At 37.2% G+C, this 22,890-nt stretch overlaps 1 protein-coding gene across 3 annotated transcripts; it reads right to left on the bottom strand.

The window, feature by feature from the left end:
* Positions 1–22,874, bottom strand: ZNF410 (zinc finger protein 410). 3 transcript variants are annotated; one of them, XM_070940656.1, is made up of 13 exons: positions 22,434–22,874; positions 20,278–20,634; positions 18,668–18,856; positions 16,921–17,056; positions 15,259–15,477; positions 14,885–15,076; positions 14,284–14,443; positions 12,976–13,157; positions 12,007–12,096; positions 11,501–11,626; positions 7,402–7,536; positions 5,073–5,205; positions 1–628 (listed from the first exon to the last, which is right to left on the bottom strand). In XM_070940656.1, exons 3-12 carry the CDS (start codon positions 18,698–18,700, stop codon positions 5,081–5,083), a joined length of 1,398 nt encoding a protein of 465 aa, XP_070796757.1. In that variant the 5' UTR covers positions 18,701–18,856; positions 20,278–20,634; positions 22,434–22,874; the 3' UTR covers positions 1–628; positions 5,073–5,080. The 3 variants fall into 3 exon arrangements, with proteins under 3 accessions (XP_070796757.1, XP_070796766.1, XP_070796775.1); XM_070940665.1 differs by having other exon boundaries at positions 18,668–18,820; XM_070940674.1 differs by lacking the exon at positions 22,434–22,874 and having other exon boundaries at positions 18,668–18,820; positions 20,575–20,588.
* Between the last annotated feature and the right edge of the window lie 16 nt (positions 22,875–22,890).

Genomic DNA, 22,890 nt, shown 5'->3' with positions numbered 1-22,890 from the left:
GAATAATTTCTACCTTTGATTTTTTTTTAAACAAAAAAAAAATCTATTAAACCTAATAATTAGATATTAAAATATCACAGCAAGAACCAAGTGTGACCGAAGCAATACTCTGAATAGTATGAGATCTTCAGTTTGGACCAAAAGCAATGTTAGTAAACATATCCACACAAAGCATGGGAAGGCAAAAATTCCCGATGAAAGTACCACCAACTGCCCTTATAAATAAGAAGCAAAACCAGAACTGCCACACCATAGTGCAGAATTTATTACTACTTAAAAGATATTTCTCCAAGAACAAGCCATTATAATGTTGAGCTTATGGTCAATTCAAAAAAGAAAAAAAATCTGGCTTTAAACTAGGTACAAGAACATTATCTCCTGGCTTTTGGATACCAGGTTAAATATTAAATTCATAATTAATAGCTGCTGTTCCATCCTCTCTTAGAAAACAAAGTTTTTTTCACTGACTGAAGCAAAACCATAGTCCAGGCCTCTGCTCCACCATGTCATAAGTACACTGGAGACACTGCACAAATTCCAGGAATTTAAATGTCAACTTGAAAAGCCTGTTCTTTAGCTTCATATAGTATCATATATTCAGTGTCACAGATTTGCTGTTCTTCTGTAACTGTAAAATAAATGCATTCATTTTACTTCTTAATACCTGTAGCACAGATTTCAGTTCAAATACTACTGAATCATTTTATCTCATAGTTTTAAAATTAAACTATTTTACCAGTATAGAAAATGTGAAACAATAGGATGGTAGTGAATCCCTGCAACCTTTCTTGTTATCCAAGACCATGATTTTTCAAAGTAGTCAATATTGACCCCTGAGAGTTGATGGGACTACCTACTGTTGCTGTTATTATTTGTAGTATTTTTAGTTATTCATAGTACTATTAAAGAAGTACTTATTATTTTCATATAATGAATGTTTGGGATTGATGAACAATCTGAAATTTCATGAAGAAGTTGATGATCTGAAGAATTTGGGACCCCTGCCCAAAATGTAAGTTGAGAAGGAGCCAGATGCTCAAATGCTACTTTCTTCCCAACAGGTTGCACTTCTTCCTGCAGCAGACTTTACTATGCATTTACCTTCTAAATAAACACTGAAAACCAGTTTTTGGCCAAATTCTCTATCCAAATTTAGAAACTGAACAAAAAATTTGTTCATCTAATATAACGTATTATGTTGTATTAATTTCCTGAACAATCTGAGTAAAAAAAAACCAGAATGTCTATATATATGTTTTCTTTTGCTTTCATTTAAGTAAGTTTATAATGCTGACTCAAAACCACTTTGGGTAGTGCATATTCCAAATTTAAAGCCATCCCAACATAACCCACCTGAAATTAGAGATCCATCCAAGCTGAAAGAAATAGTTGCTAATGCATCCTGTAAATACTAGTTATTATATAGATCAGATTACCAAATTAATTTTCATTTCATTTCTTTAATGAAATGAAAAGGAATGTTGTAATCCTCCAATAAAATTAAAGGTAAATATATTCAGGTAAATATAAGGACTGTTATTAAACTGAACCTATCAAATTCTTCAGTAAAATTACACCATATTTAGCAATGATGCATTGAACTTACCATGAAGATCCTTCTTCTACAGTGAGGACAGAGCATTCTGAAGTGGGTATCTCTTCCCACTCTTTCAGAAAGGGGGCTAGTAGATTTCCAATCTCAGTTCTTGGGGGAAAAATAAAAGATCCCTTCCTCAGTTCAGAATACCAAGCCAGAAAGGGACTCCACAAAAAGTAATACAGGAAAGTTTCATAAGACTCCATATAGAATGCAAATATTGATGACTACCTCTTTTCTTGCTGAACCGAACACCATGTCTTTACGATAAGGACATGAGTCTGATGTGGATTTCCCTACAGTAAAACCAGCACATTTTAAAGTGGAATGATGTATATCAAAGATGTCACTGGAGATATGATAATGTCCCAGGAAGCAGTCTTTGCTCAGAATTATTTCTTTTAGTATCTTCCTGTTGAGGAGTGCTTTACTGAGGTGTAAGAGTTACACATAGTCCTCCATTTATGACCACAATTCAGCCCAAAATTTCTGTTACTATGTGAGACATTTGTTAAGTGCATTTTGCCCCACTTTATAATCTTTCTTCACTTAACAGTTGTTAAGTGAATGTTAAATTAGTAACATGGTTGTTAAGTGAAACTGGCTTCCCCATTGACTTTGCTTGTCAGGTTGCAAAAGGGATCACATGACCCCAGGACACTGCAACCATCATAAATATGAGTCAGCTGCCAAGGGTCTGAATTTTGTTCATGTGACCATGGTGATGGTGCAACAGTCGTAAGTGTGGGAAACGTTCACATCACTTTTCAGTGCCATTGTAACTTTGAACTCACTAAATGAATTGTTGTAAGTTGAGGACTACCTATATGGAAGACAAAAATATTGCAGCCCTATAGATGTCTTCCAGGTAGGCTTTACTATCAAGGGCAACCAAGGTAGTTGCAGTTCTAATGAAATGAGTGTCAATGCATCTTATTTATTCATATATATATATATATATATATATATATATATATATATATATATATATATATATATATATATATATATATATGTTATACATACATATGTATTATGTATGTATGCCTGGTGAAGAGTGTTATTGTCTCTGTTTATTAAGAAGCCCAGTTCCTTGAATCTACAACATGGTATGGTTGTCCCTCTTTCCCTATTTAATCAATGGTGACTGGCTTTGCAGATCATCTAGACAGCATTTTGCAAGGCAAAATGTCCTACACAGGGCATTTTTTTCTTAAGATACTATATCATAGATTTAAAAGATAGTACTTAATGTGGCGATTCATTTGTTTGAGATCCAGGTTGATGTGCCATCATTTTTAATTGGAACAATGAACAATATGGTACAAGAATGGAAGAATGTCTCAACTTGTAGGACTTGGAACTAGTTTCTGGACTTCAGTGCCAGCTAATGTTTGATTGTTGAAAAATTGGGTGAAATAATTTCATGGGGGCTGATAACTTTGATTATCAGACAGGACTGTATTTTTAAACTTAATCTCAATTAGCACATTATCTAGGGAGTTTCTGAATAGCTTGCCATATTTGAATGAGTCATATATAACAGATTTAGAGACAAAAAGTAGCCATTTTAGCAAGCAAGTCTCTGGTTAAGAATTGACCACTGTCTAAATTCACATCAGCCATGAAGGTAACTGCCTTGGCTAATTTATTCAGATCCTGTTTGAGCTACCTATGCTCTAGAAGTATGAACTTAAATGCTGTTTTATCCAACCGATGATAAATGACAAAATAATAAATGAGGGTGGCTAAGCTGTTGCCTCGTGTTTTCTGTGTTACAGAACCTCCACTTTCCTGTCCTCTTACTGTTTGAAGGGGTCCTTACCTTTAGCATATATGTTCTGCTATGGAGGACTGCTGCATGAGGGAAAGTACAGAGTTTGGTGGCCAAAGATAAATTTATTTTTCCTGCATTCTCTTCACACTTCCCATGGACACAGTTGAATACTTCAGGGAAGGGAAGCTGGGGAAGGCCACTAGCCACAGTGTATGATAGTAAAAGGGGTATATGAGTAACCAATGGTAAAAACCTCAACCAAGACTATGACTGCATGTGTGTGCGTGTACACACACACACATACGCTCACACACACAAAGTCCAAGGCAGAAATATAATTCAAGGAAATGTCTCAAGTTTGGTCCTCCCTAGTTATCTTATAAATAAATGGGGGGAGGGAGCATGAGCATTCAGACTTGTAAGATTCTGTTACTATAGCCATATAATAAAAGTAATATTAGTATTCATAACTGGTTTTCGAATCTGGTCTAGCTTGAAAAGGCTCCTGAAACACAGAACTTGGCCACCAGTAGATACCAATGGGAATAGACTGCTTTGGACTTTTAGGTTTAGAGTCCTGAAGAATTTACTGACTAGTAGATTTTTGGAATAGACTGCAAGACTCAGGGAACAGCCACTGTCTTCTTCCTTATATCCAGAGACAGATCTGCTTCCTCTTTCTCATTAGGTCTGAAAGGAAGCATTCAGGTCAGAAGTGGCATTATGGAGGACTTCCCAATTAATGACTTGCCTTTTCTGCCTACAAAAGTAGTCTGGTACTAGTCCCTGAAGTAGTCAGGAGACAGCTCCACCAAAGAAGGAGTGGAAATGCTCTTCCTTTCCCCATATGGGGTGGGGTGAGGGAAGTCTCCAAAATTGAGCTTCTTGCCATTTGTTCTTCCTAGATGTGAGATCTTGGGTATAAGTCTGCTCCACAGGAGCCATGGATTTCCCAGGATCCTCTAAGGATTAAAAATTCATTGGGTCTTTGAAAAGGGATACTGCTTGGCAAAGTTACTTCTAATGATGTGTTCCCTTTGTGAAGAACTTTCAACATTCCAGTGCCTATTCTTCAACTTCCCAAAGGACGTCCCAGCTATTAAAAGTGGGTTGTCCATGGCCACCGATTCAGGGGCAAGGATATAGCCCTTCTCAGAGAATCACGATGGAAAGGCAGACATATGTCACTTGGATGTATACTTGGAAGTTAAGTCCCAGTCAGAAAAATCCTAGGATATTTATTTATATATTTATTTGATTTCTAGAGCCGCCCATATCTGCAGATGACTCTGGGAGATTCACAATTCATAATTCATTGCTATTGCTTAGGTCAGCACTCCTGAAACAAACTGGTAAGGAAAAAAATACTAAACAAAGGAAAATGTAAAAATAACAGAAATCACTGGCTGAAGTCATCTTTGCCACAAGGACAACAGATGAAAAATGTAGGCATGCATGCTTTCTGAAGCAAGAAAAGCTGGAACTGGAAAAGGGAATTCTCCTATCCCACAGGAACTGAAATTAGATTTTTTTTCTAACTTCACCCTCTGAGCAAAGTGGGAAGGATATGTGCACTTTAGAATGGTCTGGTTCCCCAGTAGAAAAACATGCAAATTTCTTACCTTCAATCATAGGAGCAAATATTTTCTGAAATTAAAGGGACTAGTACTACATTTTTCAAAACAGAAACCTTCAGACCTAAGAATTTATTGTAGTAAGGATGATACGCCGTAAGAGTGCCTTGATGTTGACATGGGCATCAGATGATGAGATGGCAAAACCACATCAGATACATCATGAAGAGAATTTACTGCTGCTTCAGCTAGAACCTCTACAAATCAAGCAGAAAAATAAATGATACTTTAAAAATTCTCAATCTACTGGTACAGCATGTACCATGTAAATACAGTAAAGCAAAGTTAGAAAAAATGTATGAGAGTTCCAGTTAAAAAAAAAAGGAATACTAATATAACAATTTATTATACAGGCAACGTTTTGCAAGATTTCAATACTCTCTTATGCAACATCATATACAACACATAACAGCCGTCATATGCCTGACCTGTTTTTTTCTTCTTTTGGAGCAGTGGTAAGGTATTCTGAATTTGGGGGAAACACTGGCTTTTCTTCTGTCATGGACAGACTCTCAGGTAGATTTGTAATTCTTTGATATCACCACCCACCACAGGGAGGTTGGACTTACTGGACTAGTCATCTCCAGGCAACTAATGGAGTCAAATGGATTTCAGAGAGTACTACGCTCTGAAGGGTCTGCTGAATGGTTTCACCAAAGCCCTCATGGTCTTCTGGGAATTGGAATCTTACCATACCTCAGCAGCCTTTCTTCCCCTGTGGATCCCAGAACTCTCTTGCTTTATGGAGGAGCTTAATGAGATGAAGCAGGGAAGAGATACTTCTGGCAGACAACAAAGAACCAAACCCAACCAAACATGGATTAGATCCACTGTTTGAGCCAACCTTATGGTGGTAAGAGTAACAAAATATAAAATGCTTCTTGACCCTTATTACATCTGCAGATAGGTCTCCAGCAGCCTTGTTTTGAGTGGCTCTTCTAAGAGGGTTTAGCTATGAGGTTCAATACAAGGTTGCTGTGAAGAATCTGCCAGGAATCTGTCAGATAAAACTGCTCTCTGTTGGGACTCCAGCTGGAAGCAGGACCAGTGGAGGTTACAGGGGCTGAGTCTTGCATGGTTATCTGGGAAAAGTTTGATCCTGTTAAGCCCTGAGGATATGGTCAAGGTTCTCACAGCTGTCAGTTCAGCTACTTCTGGGTTAGACTTATGCCCTTTCAGGTTAATTAAGGCCACATGGCAGAGGACGTGTGGTTGGGTTTGGACAATAGTTAATTCTTCCTTTGCACTAGCTCTTGAGATGGTGGTGCCCCTCTCAAGTGGCCATTGCTTAACCCAACTAGTCTGGAAAATTTTCATCCAGTGTCCAATCTTCCCTTGTTAGGGAAGGCTATAGAGAAGGTGATCATACTGAAGCTTCAGAATATTCAAGAAGAAACAGATTTTCTGGATTCCTTTTAGTAGGAATAAAGGTCTGGGTATGATACTGAGAAGGCATTGATCATACCCCTGGTTGTTTCTCTCTATCCTGTCTGATCCAGCAGGATGGGAATACTCCAAATTTTGTTGGCTGTAGAATCTCAGCTGGCAAGGCTCAAAACACTTGATTATTATTATTATTATTATTATTATTATTATTATTATTATTATTATTATTATTTTCCTGCAACGCCTGCCGTCTGCAACATTTTCCTTCTGGAGATCAGGCTTATCCCAATTCTGCTGGTCTTTAATAAGTCCCTAAAGACCTGGTTCTCTGCTCAGGCCCTGGGCCCTGTCTGCTGATATGAAATGACTATTGTTCTTCTCAGCTGCTCTGTATTTTAACATTTTATATGTGGCTGTTTTTATTTTTAATCACTGTTCGCCACCTAGAGTCATTGTTGGATAATAAACAAACATCCCTCCTACCACTTGTCTTGTATCTCAACATTTTTGCCTGAAATCATGTAAGATCTCTTGCAGGAACACCAAAGTCTCCCAGGATTTCAGAATATGAAATAATGACTGAATTTAAGGATTCCACGGAAGCTCACACTTCCTATGAATTGTAAGATACTACATAATATGAAATGATCATCCCAAATAAGAAAGCATCCAGGCATAAGATGAGACATCTGCTTTCAAGGTACATACTACATTTGTAAGAAAATCGTCGGAACCCTGACACATGGTTCTTTTCTTGTCAGATTCTCAAAAGGACATGGAATAAAATTGGCAACTCAACATTATTCCACTATCACTATACAATTATCAAGGAAGTTTTAAAATCCACCCCTTCTTACATTATGGTTCACCTTTCTGTGCTGTATTTGCCTGTATTCCATGTTAACTCCATTAAATTACGTTATACATTAAAAACACAAGAGCTATTTTTATCTTTCATTTCATTTCATACAGGGCTTCCTTTGGATTAGACAGAAACATTTTCTCACCTTCTTTTACACCAATGATTGATTCCGGATCTGGCAAATGCAGAGATTCAACAAGGCTAGATGGAGAATTCATTGACACCAGGCTCTTACTGTCTAATTCAGATTCTTCCAACAAACTGCTGCCCATCAGTGATTCTGGGTTTAAAAACAAAAAGCCATCACATGATTAATTTACTGTGGTCTGCAAAGTTATTTTAGAATCCAGAAAAGAGGATTATATTATTACTCACAAATCTGAATACAGAACATTTGTGTTGCACTCATCCTTACAAGATTTTCTTTGTGAAGCATAGAGTATGAGGGGGTGGTAGCAACAGGTAAATGTTGATGTATGTGTAATTCAAACATAAGGATTTTCATAAGGAGACTATAACTAAGTAAGATTAGTGTTCTTCAAAAATGACTTTTTGTGAAACAAAAACTTCACTTTCACAAATTAAATTTTAAAGCCATAAAATTTCAATACTTTATTCGGATACATTTTACTTTTATTAAAAATGTATCCATTTTTGCAATCCATAACTACTCTGATGTCATTTGTTTGAATGTTGTTTAAGCCACTGAAGAGACATGCCATGGAAGGATAAACAGCCTACTCAAACACAAGAGCATCTATGTTTCAGCAGAAAAATAACTTTTATCAACACACTAAGTACATGACTAATTATATGTTCAGTGAAATCTTGTGCCAAAACGATCCATTCTTCTGCAAACATGACTGATTAAAGTAATCGTGCCAGAAGGAAACAGGACTGGACATACATTCTAAACCAATGATACTGCATCAGGAGTACAATGTCGAGAGGGTATATTTAGTCTTCATTTAACCAGCTTTTGAATTACCAACAGCCTCAGAAGGGTGCTTTAGGGCCTTTATGGTCAGCTGATTGTGATGTTTCACTTGTGACCAGTTGCCAAGCACCCTGCAATCATATGATTGCCATTTGCAATCTTCTCTGCCAGCTTCGCCAGAAAAATCAGTGGAGAAGCAAAGAGACAAGGATTTTGGCAAGGATCCATACTTCTCTATGCCTGTACACAGATTTTAGCACATGTTAAAAGCTCCCTACCTCTCCGTAACTGTGCAGAGTTTCAGTGTGCTAAAATCCTTGTCTCCCTGCCTCTCTGTGCTTTATCTGCTTCTCTCTGCCTCCAGCTCCACAGGCATAGTGAAGCAAGGACACAAGAATTTAGCTCCATGCATTTGCTTAATGACCCAACTCTAGACTTTTAGGGTCATGTTTGTCCTTACAAGATTTTCTTTGTGAAGCATAGAGTATGAGGGGGTGGTAGCAACAGGTAAATGTTGATGTATGTGTAATTCAAACATAAGGATTTTCATAAGGAGACTATAACTAAGTAAGATTAGTGTTCTTCAAAAATGACTTTTTGTGAAACAAAAACTTCACTTTCACAAATTAAATTTTAAAGCCATAAAATTTCAATACTTTATTCGGATACATTTTACTTTTATTAAAAATGTATCCATTTTTGCAATCCATAACTACTCTGATGTCATTTGTTTGAATGTTGTTTAAGCCACTGAAGAGACATGCCATGGAAGGATAAACAGCCTACTCAAACACAAGAGCATCTATGTTTCAGCAGAAAAATAACTTTTATCAACACACTAAGTACATGACTAATTATATGTTCAGTGAAATCTTGTGCCAAAACGATCCATTCTTCTGCAAACATGACTGATTAAAGTAATCGTGCCAGAAGGAAACAGGACTGGACATACATTCTAAACCAATGATACTGCATCAGGAGTACAATGTCGAGAGGGTATATTTAGTCTTCATTTAACCAGCTTTTGAATTACCAACAGCCTCAGAAGGGTGCTTTAGGGCCTTTATGGTCAGCTGATTGTGATGTTTCACTTGTGACCAGTTGCCAAGCACCCTGCAATCATATGATTGCCATTTGCAATCTTCTCTGCCAGCTTCGCCAGAAAAATCAGTGGAGAAGCAAAGAGACAAGGATTTTGGCAAGGATCCATACTTCTCTATGCCTGTACACAGATTTTAGCACATGTTAAAAGCTCCCTACCTCTCCGTAACTGTGCAGAGTTTCAGTGTGCTAAAATCCTTGTCTCCCTGCCTCTCTGTGCTTTATCTGCTTCTCTCTGCCTCCAGCTCCACAGGCATAGTGAAGCAAGGACACAAGAATTTAGCTCCATGCATTTGCTTAATGACCCAACTCTAGACTTTTAGGGTCATGTTTGTCAAGTAAAGCAATCATGATATGTTGATTTGCTCAATGACTATGATTCCAGTCCCAATTATGGTGATTAAGCGAGAACTACCAGTATGAGAAATGAGGCCCAGCAACCAAGAACCAACTTTTTTTTGATAGAAGGTACACAAGTGGAAAAAAGACACATATTCAAACTTAACATTTCCTAAGAAGAAACAACATCTATAATATCTTTTCCAAGAAGATACCGTATTTTTCGGAGTATAAGATGCACCTTTTTACCCCCAAAAAGGGGGTGAAAATCTGGGTGCGTCTTATACGCCGAATGTAGCCCCGCTCACCCGCCGGCCACCACCCTTCAGGCATTTTTGGGCAGTTCCAGGCGGCGGGGATCTGGGTCGGGGCACAGCCTGAGGAACAAACCTCTTTGGGAAGGTCTGGGGGGGGGGAATCTGCCCGGCAGCTTTGGGGAACAAGGCAGGCCCCACGGTTTGTGGCAGGTCACCCCTCTGGCCGCCCAGCAGGCAGCTTAGAGCAGACAATGGTCGCAATGACTTCACTCCCCAGCAATGTGGGGAGCCGCTGCTGCTGCTGCCTAAGCCCTCTCTGCGCTCAGGAGCCGAGCGAGCTGAACGGGAGCTCCTAAAGTGAAACCTCCTAAAGAGCTTTGTTCCTCAGGCTGTACTCTTTCCCTCCCCCCAGAGCATGCGAGGGGTCTCTTTGGGAGAAAGCGAGTAGTCCCTGAAGATCACAGGAACACCCTGATAAGTTTTCTGGAAAAGAACTTATAGTAATCAACACCCTCTTTCACAGCCGTGTCTCTGAGGCACCTCTCGCTTGCAGGAGGAGGAAGAGGGCGGCGTAAAGCAGTGCCACCTTAAATGCTGGTAGGCAGAGGTAGAATTCTTGTTTTCTTGTTTTCCTCCCCCAAAATTAAGGTGCGTCTTATACTCCGGTGCGTCTTATACTCCGAAAAATACGGTAAGTAAATAATGTAATAATATCCAGATTTAGATTAACTAAAAATTGTGATCAGTGCATTATTCTGCTTAGTAATATATGTATTACTATGTATTATTCTGCTTAGTAATATAAGAGAAAAGACCTGGGGAGGTACTGCAGTGTGGGCCTGGGCTTGTACCAGGCTCCCCCACCTCAAGGCAGCCTGGGTTCCACTTAATGACCACAAAGGATCATTAAAAGAGGAGATCATGTGGACACCTAGTTTACCAACCCCCGTGAGTTACAACCATAATTCTGAGCTCAACTGTGGTCATAAGTCGAGGGCTACCTGCAACTGTAACTGATAGATATAACCTCTCTGTTTACTTTGTTCAGGTGGCAATATTAATCAACTAGAAATATTTCTAAAGCATTTGGACTAGGATTAAGTACTAAAGGGGCAATTACGCTACGATTTCCTGCCCAACTCAGCCCTAATTTATTTATTGTAGGAAATGACCAGGCTGAATCAAAAGGCGAGATCAAACGTATCATCAGTCTGGAGTCCCTACGCCCCTGGAAGAGACCTAAGTCCAGCCCCCCACCAATTTGCTTTAACTGTTAGTAGACCAGATTCTTGTGTATAGGTTGCATGGAATAAACTTGCACTGTTTTTGAACCCTATCCTGCCACTTTAATTAATTAATGATACTATTTATAGAGCCACTTGACTCTGGATGGCATAAAAATTTAAAACTACTGTAAGAATATAAATCCATAATGCCCTGGTTAAAGCTGTAAGCAGCAAAATATAAAGCCACAAAGCTCACCTAAATTCCTAGTCAAATGCTCAAGGGGGTTAACTGTCACCAATCCATTAATCCTGGTATTTCTATGGATCCAATCTCTTACCAATATTTGGGGAACTCGTATTAGGTTTTTCTATTTTAGTCCTTACCTGTTTGCTCATGCTGCCTATTGCTAATTGTTTCAACCCTCGAATGATGTTTCTTCATGTGTACATTTCTACTACCACTCTGAGAAAACGTCTTCCCACAAATTTGACATTGGTGCGGCTTTAGTCCTGAAACAAGGCAGAAAAACATGTAAAACACAAAGTTAAACATTTATTATGGGTCTAACAGATTGATATCAGTAAAATTCAGTCAATATAAAGTATTAGCTCTACAAAGGCTGCCAAGTTCAAAGCATTTTTTGGAAGAAAATGTTCATAATTTGGAATTGTGAATCTGTATGATCTGTAAACTTTAATCTACCAAATGTGGGTCTGGACTAGATGAGACTTTACATGCTGGAAGACTGAGTGAGATACAATATGAATAAGCTAGCGAAATTAAAAAGAAAAAGGAGAGACCCTGGAATAGGATCTAAAAATTATACAACTACCTCCAATAAATACTCTCTGGTCTGTGAATTTCATCTGAAGAAATAAAATGTCCTTACCTGAATGGACAACTAGATGTTTCCGAAGGCTGGAATATTCAGCAAAGGAACGACCACAGCCCTGGGCCTCACATAAAAAAGGCTTTTCCCCTGTGTTATATCAAATTATAATTAGGTTATTTGCTTCATTTTTTAAAAGACCGTGTAAATGGAAAACAGTAATTTATTTGTATGGATTTTGATAGTACAGTTTTTATATCATCTGTGGTATGTTCTGTTACCCATATCTTTACAATATACACAACGTTCAATTTTTAATTCTTGGTATATTCTTAAATGGAATCCCATAATCACTCACATAATCAATTCAGAATGCCTGAAGAAAAAGAATACTTGACATGCACAGAAAGATATGTTATGACAACATTACCCTTATTTTCAAAATAGTGCAATATAATGCTTATCTTTTAATAAAGAATTCCTAGGCTGTTTTTAAAATAAGTCTAATTTTCACAGAAATTCCTTTCCTGGTTAATTCACTCTCCCCTCACATACTACAGTTTATCACTGCAAACATTCTGATCTTTTCTGATCTGCATTATTTCTCACACAAATAACCAGTAATGGGTTCTCTCTCTTGCATTGGGATATTTTGTTTTATACCATAGGTTGCTTACAACCAGAAATAAGTTTTTGAATCTTGCCAGTGAATCTTCCATATCTGCCCACAAAATACTTCTGTTTTCCTTCTATGTTTAAATCCACCTTCTCCAGCAATGCTTTTCCTCTACTATAGTCTATTTCATCTAAAGATATTCATCACAAAGCCCACTGTTGCCAGGATCATCTTGCAATTTGATTATTAGCCTTTTTCTGTGAACCTGCCTAAACTTTTTGTGGGACTGAAAAGAAGAGCCATGTTTACTGGTGAGAATATATATCCAAACTTTTACAGCATCTCATGAAAGGGGGTCATAAACATATTCATGAAGGAAAAGTATTTTTCCAGAAAAGATTGAAAGAACATACCAGTGTGAATTCGCAGATGATTCTTCAGATTCCCAGCTGTTGTAAATTGCTTTCCACAGCCTAGTTCAGAGCAAATAAATGGTTTCTCACCATTATGTGTTCTCATGTGCACCTTCAATCTTTGTAAAACATAAAAGCTTTTCCCACAATCTTTTGCTGGACATGTGTAGGAGCGATCATTCCTGGAAAACAGTATTACTCTCACTAATTAATATAAAAAAACCAACCAATATTAAAAAGAAATTTTTGTTTAAAATATGATGTCACATTTTTATCAAAAAGTTAATGGAAAGTAAAGAAGAAATTGTAACAGAAGGAAAGATATTTTATTATATTAAAACTAATACTTTTTGAGGGAATGTCTCAAAAGATTAAAAAACAAGTAATGTATTCACAACATATGAAATAAGTTACAACTGTAAAGCACACATACAACACAGATTAATACATACAGGACAAACACAAATGTATGTACCTCAAAAGAAAGGAAGGGTAATAATTTAAAAATGAAACAAACAAATAAATAAGATGATCAATGAAGTGAGTAAAACACATAATTTCTTAATGAAAGATCATCACAAGCTATATATGTAGATTAGGCTTTCAACTAGATAAAAATAATGAACACCTAAGATACCAAAACTGGGCAAATCATAAAACAAATATAAAGGGAATATAAAAAAACCCCCAATCAACTAGAAAAATAATGGCAGTTTAAAAAACACCAGATATGTAATAAAAAGTAGCAAGCTGAAATAGTAAAACCAAAGAGCTAGGATGAATGCATTCACTGAAAGTGCAACCTAGAGAAACACTACATGTTAAGTTATAGAAAATGGAAAGAAATCCAGATGCCCTCAGAAATTCCTAATCACTGAAGATGTTAAAGGAGTTCTTCTAATTGACAATGTTATTTCAATTGCTTTTCTAGTCCTTTGAGGAAGGGAATCAGAATTCCTTGAAATGTATTCAGTTTTGCTATCATAAAGGGCATATTCTTTTACCAGTTGCCTGTCTTTCCACTTATTTGGCTGATATGTTTCCTTTTGGGCATACATATAATAAAAGCAATACTAATCTAATTCAGGCCAATGAATTACAATTCAAAGCAGCTGCCAGTTCTTTCAAACCTAAGTGAATATTTAAAAAATGATCTGGATGAGTTTACAAAATAGAGATTAGCTCTCTTACTTTGACCAACTCACCCCAAATGAAGTGTTCTAAAGGAGAAATCAGTTATATGATGGATTAATATATATAAAACATGTGGAACCCTGGTAAAACTTCAGGTTTAGCCAGACTGTATACCTGTGGGTTTTTAGATGATATTTAAAGTGAGTTGGCCATACAAATGTTCGATCACAGCCTTCAACAGTGCACTGCAATTTTTTTTCTACCCGGGGTAAGTGAGGAATGGGGCTGGATTCCTTCGGCTGTGATTCTCCTGAACAAACATGAACATTTTCCCCTGGAAAGAAAAATCCTACAATTAGACAACAGCGTCTACAAATAAAAAATATTTAGTGACGCAAGCTAGTAAAATTAGATATATTTTTTAACACCAAGTCTGTTCACTACTGCTTTTCTAGTTAATAACATTCCAATTTTTTTTAAAGAAATGTAACATTTGCTATAAAAGTTATTTTCAGAAGCAGTGTTACAAAGAAATATTAATACAAAAAAACATGAGTAATTATTCTACAGCATAGGTGTCAAACTCAAGGCATCACGTTGCCATCACATGACGTTTCACAACCTTTTTCTCCTTCATGGAGCTGGGATGGGTGTGGCCTGTGCATGACACATCCGGCCCCCGGGCTGCCAGTTTGACACCCATGTTCTACGGAAAGTATCTTGAACTGCTTTAATTTATATCTTTGCAAAGGGAGTAATAAAAATATTAACTTACCATTATTGCTTGCTTTGGCATTCTTAGCGAGCTGTGCTCGGGTGGCAGCAATCAAACTATCATGAGCCAGTTCTTGTACACGTAAAAACCATGGGGTACTGCTGTCTGTACTATTATTCGCAAAGAAATTGTTCCCAGAATCAACTGCTCCATCCTGGACAAATACCAGGTGTTCTGAAGAAGACCCTAGGCCTAGAGAAGAAGTTATCTTAAGTAATAACCAAGATAAGCCAAACTACTTGTTAGCATTTAGACATATACTGCTCCACAGTGCTTTATGTGAAAAATTTCACCATACTTTTCAAAGCAGTGAATCTCAAATATTATATCTTGTTTCTTAATAGTAGAAAGTGATCTATCTACATGGTAATTACCTGTCCGGGTTAAATTGAGGAGAATAAAGGAAGTGTTATCACCAGGCTGAAGATCTTGCAATAAGGTAGAAGTATCAGGACTTGGAAGAAGGTCAGGTGGTTTCTGTACTGTTTGTGCCCTTGTCTCCTCACCATCAGGGCCAACATTTACTTGGAGACTTCGCAGAACAGCCGAAGAAGAAGCATGCTTGGAAGAGTGAATATGGTTTGGGGAATCATCTGAAAGTTTAAAAAGCATCTAACTTAGAGCCATCAGTACATTTATTATAAAATCAATGTTAAAGCCAGTGTCCTTGGGATCACACACACTATTAATTATGGTAAATATGCTAGAATTTCTCTTATGTCATATCTTATTTATCTAATTTCTACAATTCAACAGACTCTCAGAGGCTTAGATACAATAAAGCAAAAATACTGAGATAGAAGTCATTAAAAACCATATATACTGTGTTTCCCCGAAAATAAGTCCTCTCCCGAAAATAAGTCCTCCCGAAAATATTTAAATGCATGCGCAGCCAGTCCCTGCCATTTCCTCTGGTTAGGGTTAAGGAAACAGAGCTGGAAATCAGGTAAGACAGCAAGAGGAGCCCCGTCTTGCTCCACACGCCCCAAAATAATAAGACCTCCCAGAAAATAAGGCAAAGCGCTTATTTCAGGGTTCGAAAAAATATAAGACAGGGTCTTATTTTCAGAGAAACACGATAATACAAATATGAAAACACATCATGAACCAAATACCTCCAGAAGAATTTGGTCCCCAACATTTTTGAAACATGGCCAACAGAGGGGAGATCTAACTTCACGCAGGAGAATATTATAAGGGCCACTACTAGCAGCAGCAAGAAATGTTTTAAGCATCAGCCTCCCTTTCTACTTCTCCTCTAACAAAATTATAATAGTTGAGCCAGATCCTGAAAAGCAAAGCACTCCTGGCATCAAGCCATAAAGGCCTTCAAAGGTTAATATCAGCATTTTAAATTGCACCAAGAGTTATGGCCACCAACATAGGACTTGCAATAGAGCTGTCTCTGGGTAATACTGACAATACTGTTCTAACCGAAGCTTCCTATGATTGTTAAAGTCAGTGCCATTGCAGTAGTCTAGACATAAGGTATGAGTTACAGTCACAAGGTCCTCTTATCCAAGGAAAGCCAGGACTGATGCATCATTCAAAGCTGGATTAACCACTCCCCCCTTCCGAAAAATGCTCCACCTGCTGTTACAACAATTGCCACAAGTCCAGGACCAATGATCAATAATCACCGGAGTCAGAAGAAAACCCTAATGTGCAAACAACATCTCCATTTTTCTAGACTTCAATTTCAACCTGTTCTCTTTCATCCAGACACTAACAGCCTCCAGGTGCAGAGGCAGGATTTCAGTGGCATCCTCAGCAGAACCTGGACTTGTGACGGAAAGTAAAGTATATTTGGCATACCAGACCTCAAACCATCAGAGGATCTTTCCAACAGCTTCTTGCAGATATTACCATTCAAGGAAGCTGAATTTCCACTTATACAGCATATTATATAAATGTTTTCCAACAAAACATTCTAGTCACAATAGATTTCTTCAAAATTACAGCATCCTCCAAAGGTGTGATGTTATACACAACACAATGCAAAATATTTTTAGAATTTGTCAGATTTCAGCTTTTACCTGGCAATATCAACCTGTTGCATTGTGGGGATTCTGTAACAGGAAGAAGAGATAGACAGGTAATATTTTTAGGTTCTGATTCCACAAGCCCCTGTCCTAGTGGGATAGATGTGTTCTGAACAAACTGAACCAGCAACTGAAAAAACAATACAAAACAAAGATGTTAAGGCAGAAGTAAATAAGGTAATAACATGTGTTTATATAATACTACCTCTCTTGTTAATTGCAAAAGATAGCAAAACAGGAATACTTTATCAAGTACACCTGCATAATTACTTCATAAAGGCAGAAAATATAACATTTAATCATTCAAAGATGAACCAATAATAAAAATATGAACATTCTACAAATGCAAGTATTAACTATTAAAATTCTGAAATTTTACTGTTCTGCTAAACCAGGGATGGGCACCTGTCTCAGGAATTCTGGGAGTTGAAGTCCACAGGTTGTAAAAGAGCCACATTTGCCCACCCCTGTGCTAAACAATGCATGATAACAGCAGTTGATATTGCAGTCTTGTTCTCTGGCTATATTTACTACCAATATTACCTTTTTATTGTGCAAGAACCATTCTTGAATTTTAATGAACAGTACATAATGCAATCTACATGACTTACCCAATAGCTTTTGTGGGATTGTAGTCATAATGCAGCCCAACTTACATGTGATGTGCTTAAGCAGTATATCGTTAAAAAAAAAAAAACAAGCATCAGCTATGGAGAGCCCACTAAACATTAGCAAGAAGGTAGGTTTTTTTTCTATTTGCACTGCAGGTTACAGAAATATAGAAGCAACTATATAATGAATCAAATTCAGTACTGCTAACAGTTACTAGCAATAGCTCCTCAAGAGTACACACAGATATACTTGCAGCACAACAGAAAGAAAATATCAGCATCTGAATTAGTCTGGTCTCAATCACAATAGAAACCATCCCTTAATATGATATTTGGCATGGAAGGGATGATGTCACAGACATTCATACCAACTAGCAACTTTGTAGAAGGGAGTATTGAAGCATAGGAGGAAATTTGCTGCAAAGATAATATATTAAACTATACACTGAATATATGTAATTGGATAAAACATAAAAAGTTGAACTCAGGTGTTGTTTACTAGTGCTGTTTTGGAAGAAATCCTATAGAACACAATTCAAGTACCTGCCTTCAATTACCTGCCTACTTTTTCTTATAAAAGACATTTTATTTCTTATAAAATCCCTCAGCAGCAGTTGTAAAAACTAAGAACAACTCAATTCTCATTATCCTTAGACATATTAAGGAAGAATTCATAATACAAGAGTTTTAACACCTTGCCTTCAGCACTGAACATTTTAATCTCCAGTATGTATATGTTTTACAGTATTTTTAAGCTCCTTTCTATAAGATCCAGCACATACTGTTAATAGTTTCCAAAACTCTTAATGCAACAATTTGTCAAAATGCCAGTTCATTAGTCAAGTTCTATAGAAAAAAAAATAACCCATGGAAAGAAAAATACTTTGCATCTGGCACCAAGAGCAACTTTCTAATAAATGTCTGATGCATACATACATTTATTTAGGGTTTTTTCCCATTATATTCTTTGGAGATTATTCCTAAGTAAATGTGCTACTCTACTGACTGCTTATAACAACATACTTTCAAATGACACTTTACAGATATAGTTGGTTGAGTAATGTTGGAGTATAACACTGTACAAAAATGTAAAGTATATCAGTGATCAGGAATGCAAATCTGGTGCTAACCTCTGGTTTAGACTCTAACTCATCTGATAACATCGATTCAAGTTTCCAACTCCCAAAGTAGATCTAGGTAAGGCATACGTTTAGGAGATCAACATGAAGAGTTTATACTGTGTTTATACACATATTCCAGCCTCAAAGGCTAGTGAGGATCATCTAAACAGAGAAGATAACAGAGTAATTCAATATAACCTGAAAAAAAGAAGGAAAATTAACTAATTATACAACAGGTATACAGTACTCCATTATATTATTATAATAAATTATAAAGCATAGACATGTATACTCTGCATAACTGAACTGACGGTTTTCTTATTATAAAACTGTATCTATTTCTACACTGTACACTTTTAACTAGAATCAAGACCCAGATAAAACTTTCTCTCCCAGAGATATTTTCTGAACGATGGCTCACTGTAGGATTTTGAATACATTTACTTGCTCAAATAGTCATTTTAAGGGATTAGAAGTTTTTTTGGAAACTAAAACCTGGAAACCAAACATTAAAAAACAGCTTTTAAGATACTAATGTAAATTCATTCTCCCTTGTTTCCAATTTATAGTTAGAAGCCTTTGTCAGTAATGGCATCACACTTTTCTATATTTAAAACTATTCAAGGACTACCAGCCATCTTTGGTTAAGTTCTCTGCATGTCACTGCTAATAAAAATATCACTAGGCTTAAGATGGCCTCAGGAAAATGCCACTTATAAGTGCCATGGTAATGATCATACTTTATCTATTGTTTCTCTCCCCCCCACTTCACTATATTACAATTCATTACATTCCATACATCTATGGATCTGACATTAAAACCGGGACTATAACTGGATAACTGGATAAGAGAGCAAGGGACTGAGTTTGATTGCCAATAATAGCAAATATCACCAGCAATTTATTTTCATTAAACATTAAAGAATTATTAAAAGAATCCTGGGCAGATTTAATGGGTACAGGATACACTTTTATTAAATACTAAAACTCTTGTGAACTAAAAATAATCAGATACAACCCCCCCCCAATACTTGGAATTAAATAATTTTGAGATTTCAGATGACAGAACTATTCACAATCCTTCCAATCCTGGTTGTACAAGGTTTATTCATTTCAGCAACAAAATTGGAGAGGTGGTTTGGAAAGGGAGGGGTACAGTTTTGCTATTTTAAATTTGAAATATGACATTTTTGATGATCTACTACAAACCGCAGATTCAGTTCTTCTTTCTGCCCGTGTCCTTAATCCTTAGCCACAAATGAAATGAAGTTTGTTTTAAGCTTACTTATCTGTGGCCTTTGAATTAATGGCTTCATGTTTCATGGGTCTCCAACCACTGACAGGTCATTAACTCTTTGGGAAATTAGTCTGACCTTTTCTTTATACAAAGCAAGACATCTCCCGGCCAAATTATATAGGTCGCCACTATCCTCAGGGATTTCAGAGCAGGTTACGTCCTGTCTTGTCTAAACAGTTTTAGGCGATTCGTACATGGACGCAGTTTAGGAATTGCTAAACAGGACGCGCCACTCAAAACGCTGACGGCACTGTCAGTTACTAGGCCAGCTTGAGAATTCAACAGCCGGTCCACAAAAGGAGCCAAATCTACCGGTACGTACGGTGAAGATAAACTCGGCCGGCGCTGGGAGGCGAGAGAGTGACCTTCGTGGCGTCTGGTCTCTTACGGCAAGGCCAAGGCCGGCGAGGCCTCTACCACAACAGGAAGGCCAGCGAAGGAAGAGCGGCTTCTCCCAAGACTGGATTCCCCAAAAGGAAAAGGAAGGGAACGGGCGCGCTGCCGTGAGAACGTTCCCCCGGCGGCTGTTCGCTCTCGTCCTTTCTCTCCGTGCCGGGAAAGACGCGAGGGAGGGAGCCTGCCTAAACTCTCGCCTTTTCCCGGGACAATCGCTTCTTACCGGCATCTCAGGACCGTCCGGATATGACGTGTCCAGCAATCGGAAATTCCAACATCCGCTCTAGGACAAACCATAGAGTGAGGGGGAAAAAAAACGACTCGCGCCTCTGGCGCACAGACTGAACTAAATGACTCGCGACTTAAAAAAATATTAGATCGATTGCTGTGTATCATTACCTACTTCCGGCTCTTATTGAAGCGCCTTGGCTGGCGCGGCAGATGGAATGGAAAAAGCAGAGTAACTTTAGAAACAAGGCAGTAACACAACTCCCAGGATCCCGCGTAGATTGTGCTGCCCTGCCTGATGTGTGCCCATTGCATTACGTTTGACACTCCGCACTGTCAGTTTGGAACCGGGAGTATTAACTAAATCTGCGCCTAATTTTTTTTTTTTAAAAAAAAGATTGATTTGGATCTCTGAGTTGATTGGCAGGGATCTCTTCACGACAAGTTGTGCCTGGTTTTGCTGACACATTGATCAGAAGTATATTTGCCGTATGCAGTTATCGATATTTCGAATCCACACTTAGTATAATGCTATAGGGAAATTTGGGGATAATTCCTTTCTACGGATCTAATTTGTAACTGACCTCTGACTAGGCATATCAGTGGAGCATATCTATCTCTTACATCACTTGGCCTTCTATTTCTTGCCTTTCTTTTCTTCTGTCTATATTTTCTACTGAACAAGCACAAAATGTGAGAATAACACTTTACAGCATTTTATAAAGAGGGGTCTGAGCTACCTAAAACTACACTATGAACTGTTAATCTATCAAGATATCTTCCTTTAGCAACAAATGATTTCAGAATGTGTCAAAATTACACAGCATATAAAGAATGATTTTATATTAATTCTATTGAATATAAGCAACATGTTACTCTGAACAAGTTAGTCAAATATAATGTGAAAATATCTCTCATAATACTATTTTTCCATTAGAAGTTAGGGTACCTAAGTGAATTTAACAAATCTTTAAAATAGTCATTAAATATAGCCAGCTTTTGCACATATTTAATCAGAGGTTGCTTGTTTATTTTCATGCCAAAAAATAATACATATTCATAGAGAAGTTAAATTCTTGTAAAGTTAGTGGATCAAAATGGAACAATCCCAGTTTTTCCCTATATTTAGCAAATATTGGGAGCAAATATTCAGTTAGATGGTCATTCCATCACATAATCATGAAAAACAATACAAACAATTTGTAATTTTATAAAGCAAACTGCTTTCCCTGATATTGGTAACAATTCATCTTTCCCTGGGGAGAAAATCACCATATTGCTCTTAAATAATTATCTCCATTCATCTCTGCCAGACAGATGCCTCATCCTGATTTTGATAAAAGCCCAATGTAGCTTTTAAAGCAGTATTACAATCGATGTGCATAGAATTATAGATAGACAAATCCTATTCTAAGACCATGATGCGTAGGTAGAACCTGGCTAAAGAGACATACACATAAAACCTACGAAAAAGAAAGAAAAACATATATATATATATATATATATATATATATATATATTAGAAATGTATATCCATTATAATATTGGTCCAGCAAACTGCAATTTCAAATTCAGCTGTCCCACCATGAAACAAAGCAGGTATTTTACCTGCACTTCACTTTTCTATGTATGAAACTGAAAACAGAATGAAGAGAAACCACTACCAAAGGTGAAACTGGCAAAACTATTGTCAATATCACCTGATTTTTTTTAAAAAAAAACTTGCAGTCTGCTAACTTGTTTGGCTCTTTGTTTATCCAATCTCATGACTGATAGTTGGGAATCCCAATACATTTCAAAAAGATATCATGCTTCGTGACTCAACGGATCCTGGCAAGTAAATACTTCTCCTACCTGTTCTATTAATTTCTCCAGCTGGGAAACAGAAACCTATACAATCAAACACAGTAGGTTAGGCTTGTTCTAAGAAACTTATTAGACATGTCCATAAATTATATTCTACAAGAATTTAAACATCCCTGAGAAAGTCCAACACTGCTCCCTGAAAGGATCCAGGAGTTTTAGGGTTCTGCTATCACAAGCAGCTCCAATTCATTGTCATTCTGCATAGAAAATTTGTTAAGTATGACAGAGATTGTACCTGACCATCCCTTTGCTCCTCACTTGAAACAAAATTATCACCTACTGACAAGTATTTTTTGCTGAGAAAAATGCCATATTTCTATTACAATATATCCTTTTAATAAACCAATTGAGTTCACCAAAAGAATGTTTCGTTTTAACAACTTAGCCTCAAGCAATTTGAGCATTGTGAAAAGGTGTGGTATTATAGAACAATTTCCGCCTATCT

The sequence above is a fragment of the Pituophis catenifer genome, unplaced genomic scaffold (assembly GCF_029215685.1).
Source record: "Pituophis catenifer annectens isolate HBS135680 unplaced genomic scaffold, rPitCat1.0.hap2 SCAF_1, whole genome shotgun sequence".
Lineage (NCBI taxonomy): Eukaryota > Metazoa > Chordata > Lepidosauria > Squamata > Colubridae > Pituophis > Pituophis catenifer.
The sequence above is the reverse complement of the archived record's forward strand: the minus strand, read 5'-3'. Positions and strand labels throughout refer to the sequence as shown.

What these genes read in the sequence shown, in the direction of transcription:
- ZNF410 (XM_070940656.1), bottom strand. Translation starts at nt 18,700, where the DNA reads ATGTTATCAGATGAGTTAGAGTCTAAACCAGAG. An exon ending in TCATCTGCGAATTCACACTG is followed by an intron (nt 12,097 to 12,975) that starts GTATGTTCTTTC and finishes GATATAACACAG; the next exon opens with GGGAAAAGCCTTTTTTATGT. An exon ending in ACATCTAGTTGTCCATTCAG is followed by an intron (nt 11,627 to 12,006) that starts GTAAGGACATTT and finishes GCCTTGTTTCAG; the next exon opens with GACTAAAGCCGCACCAATGT.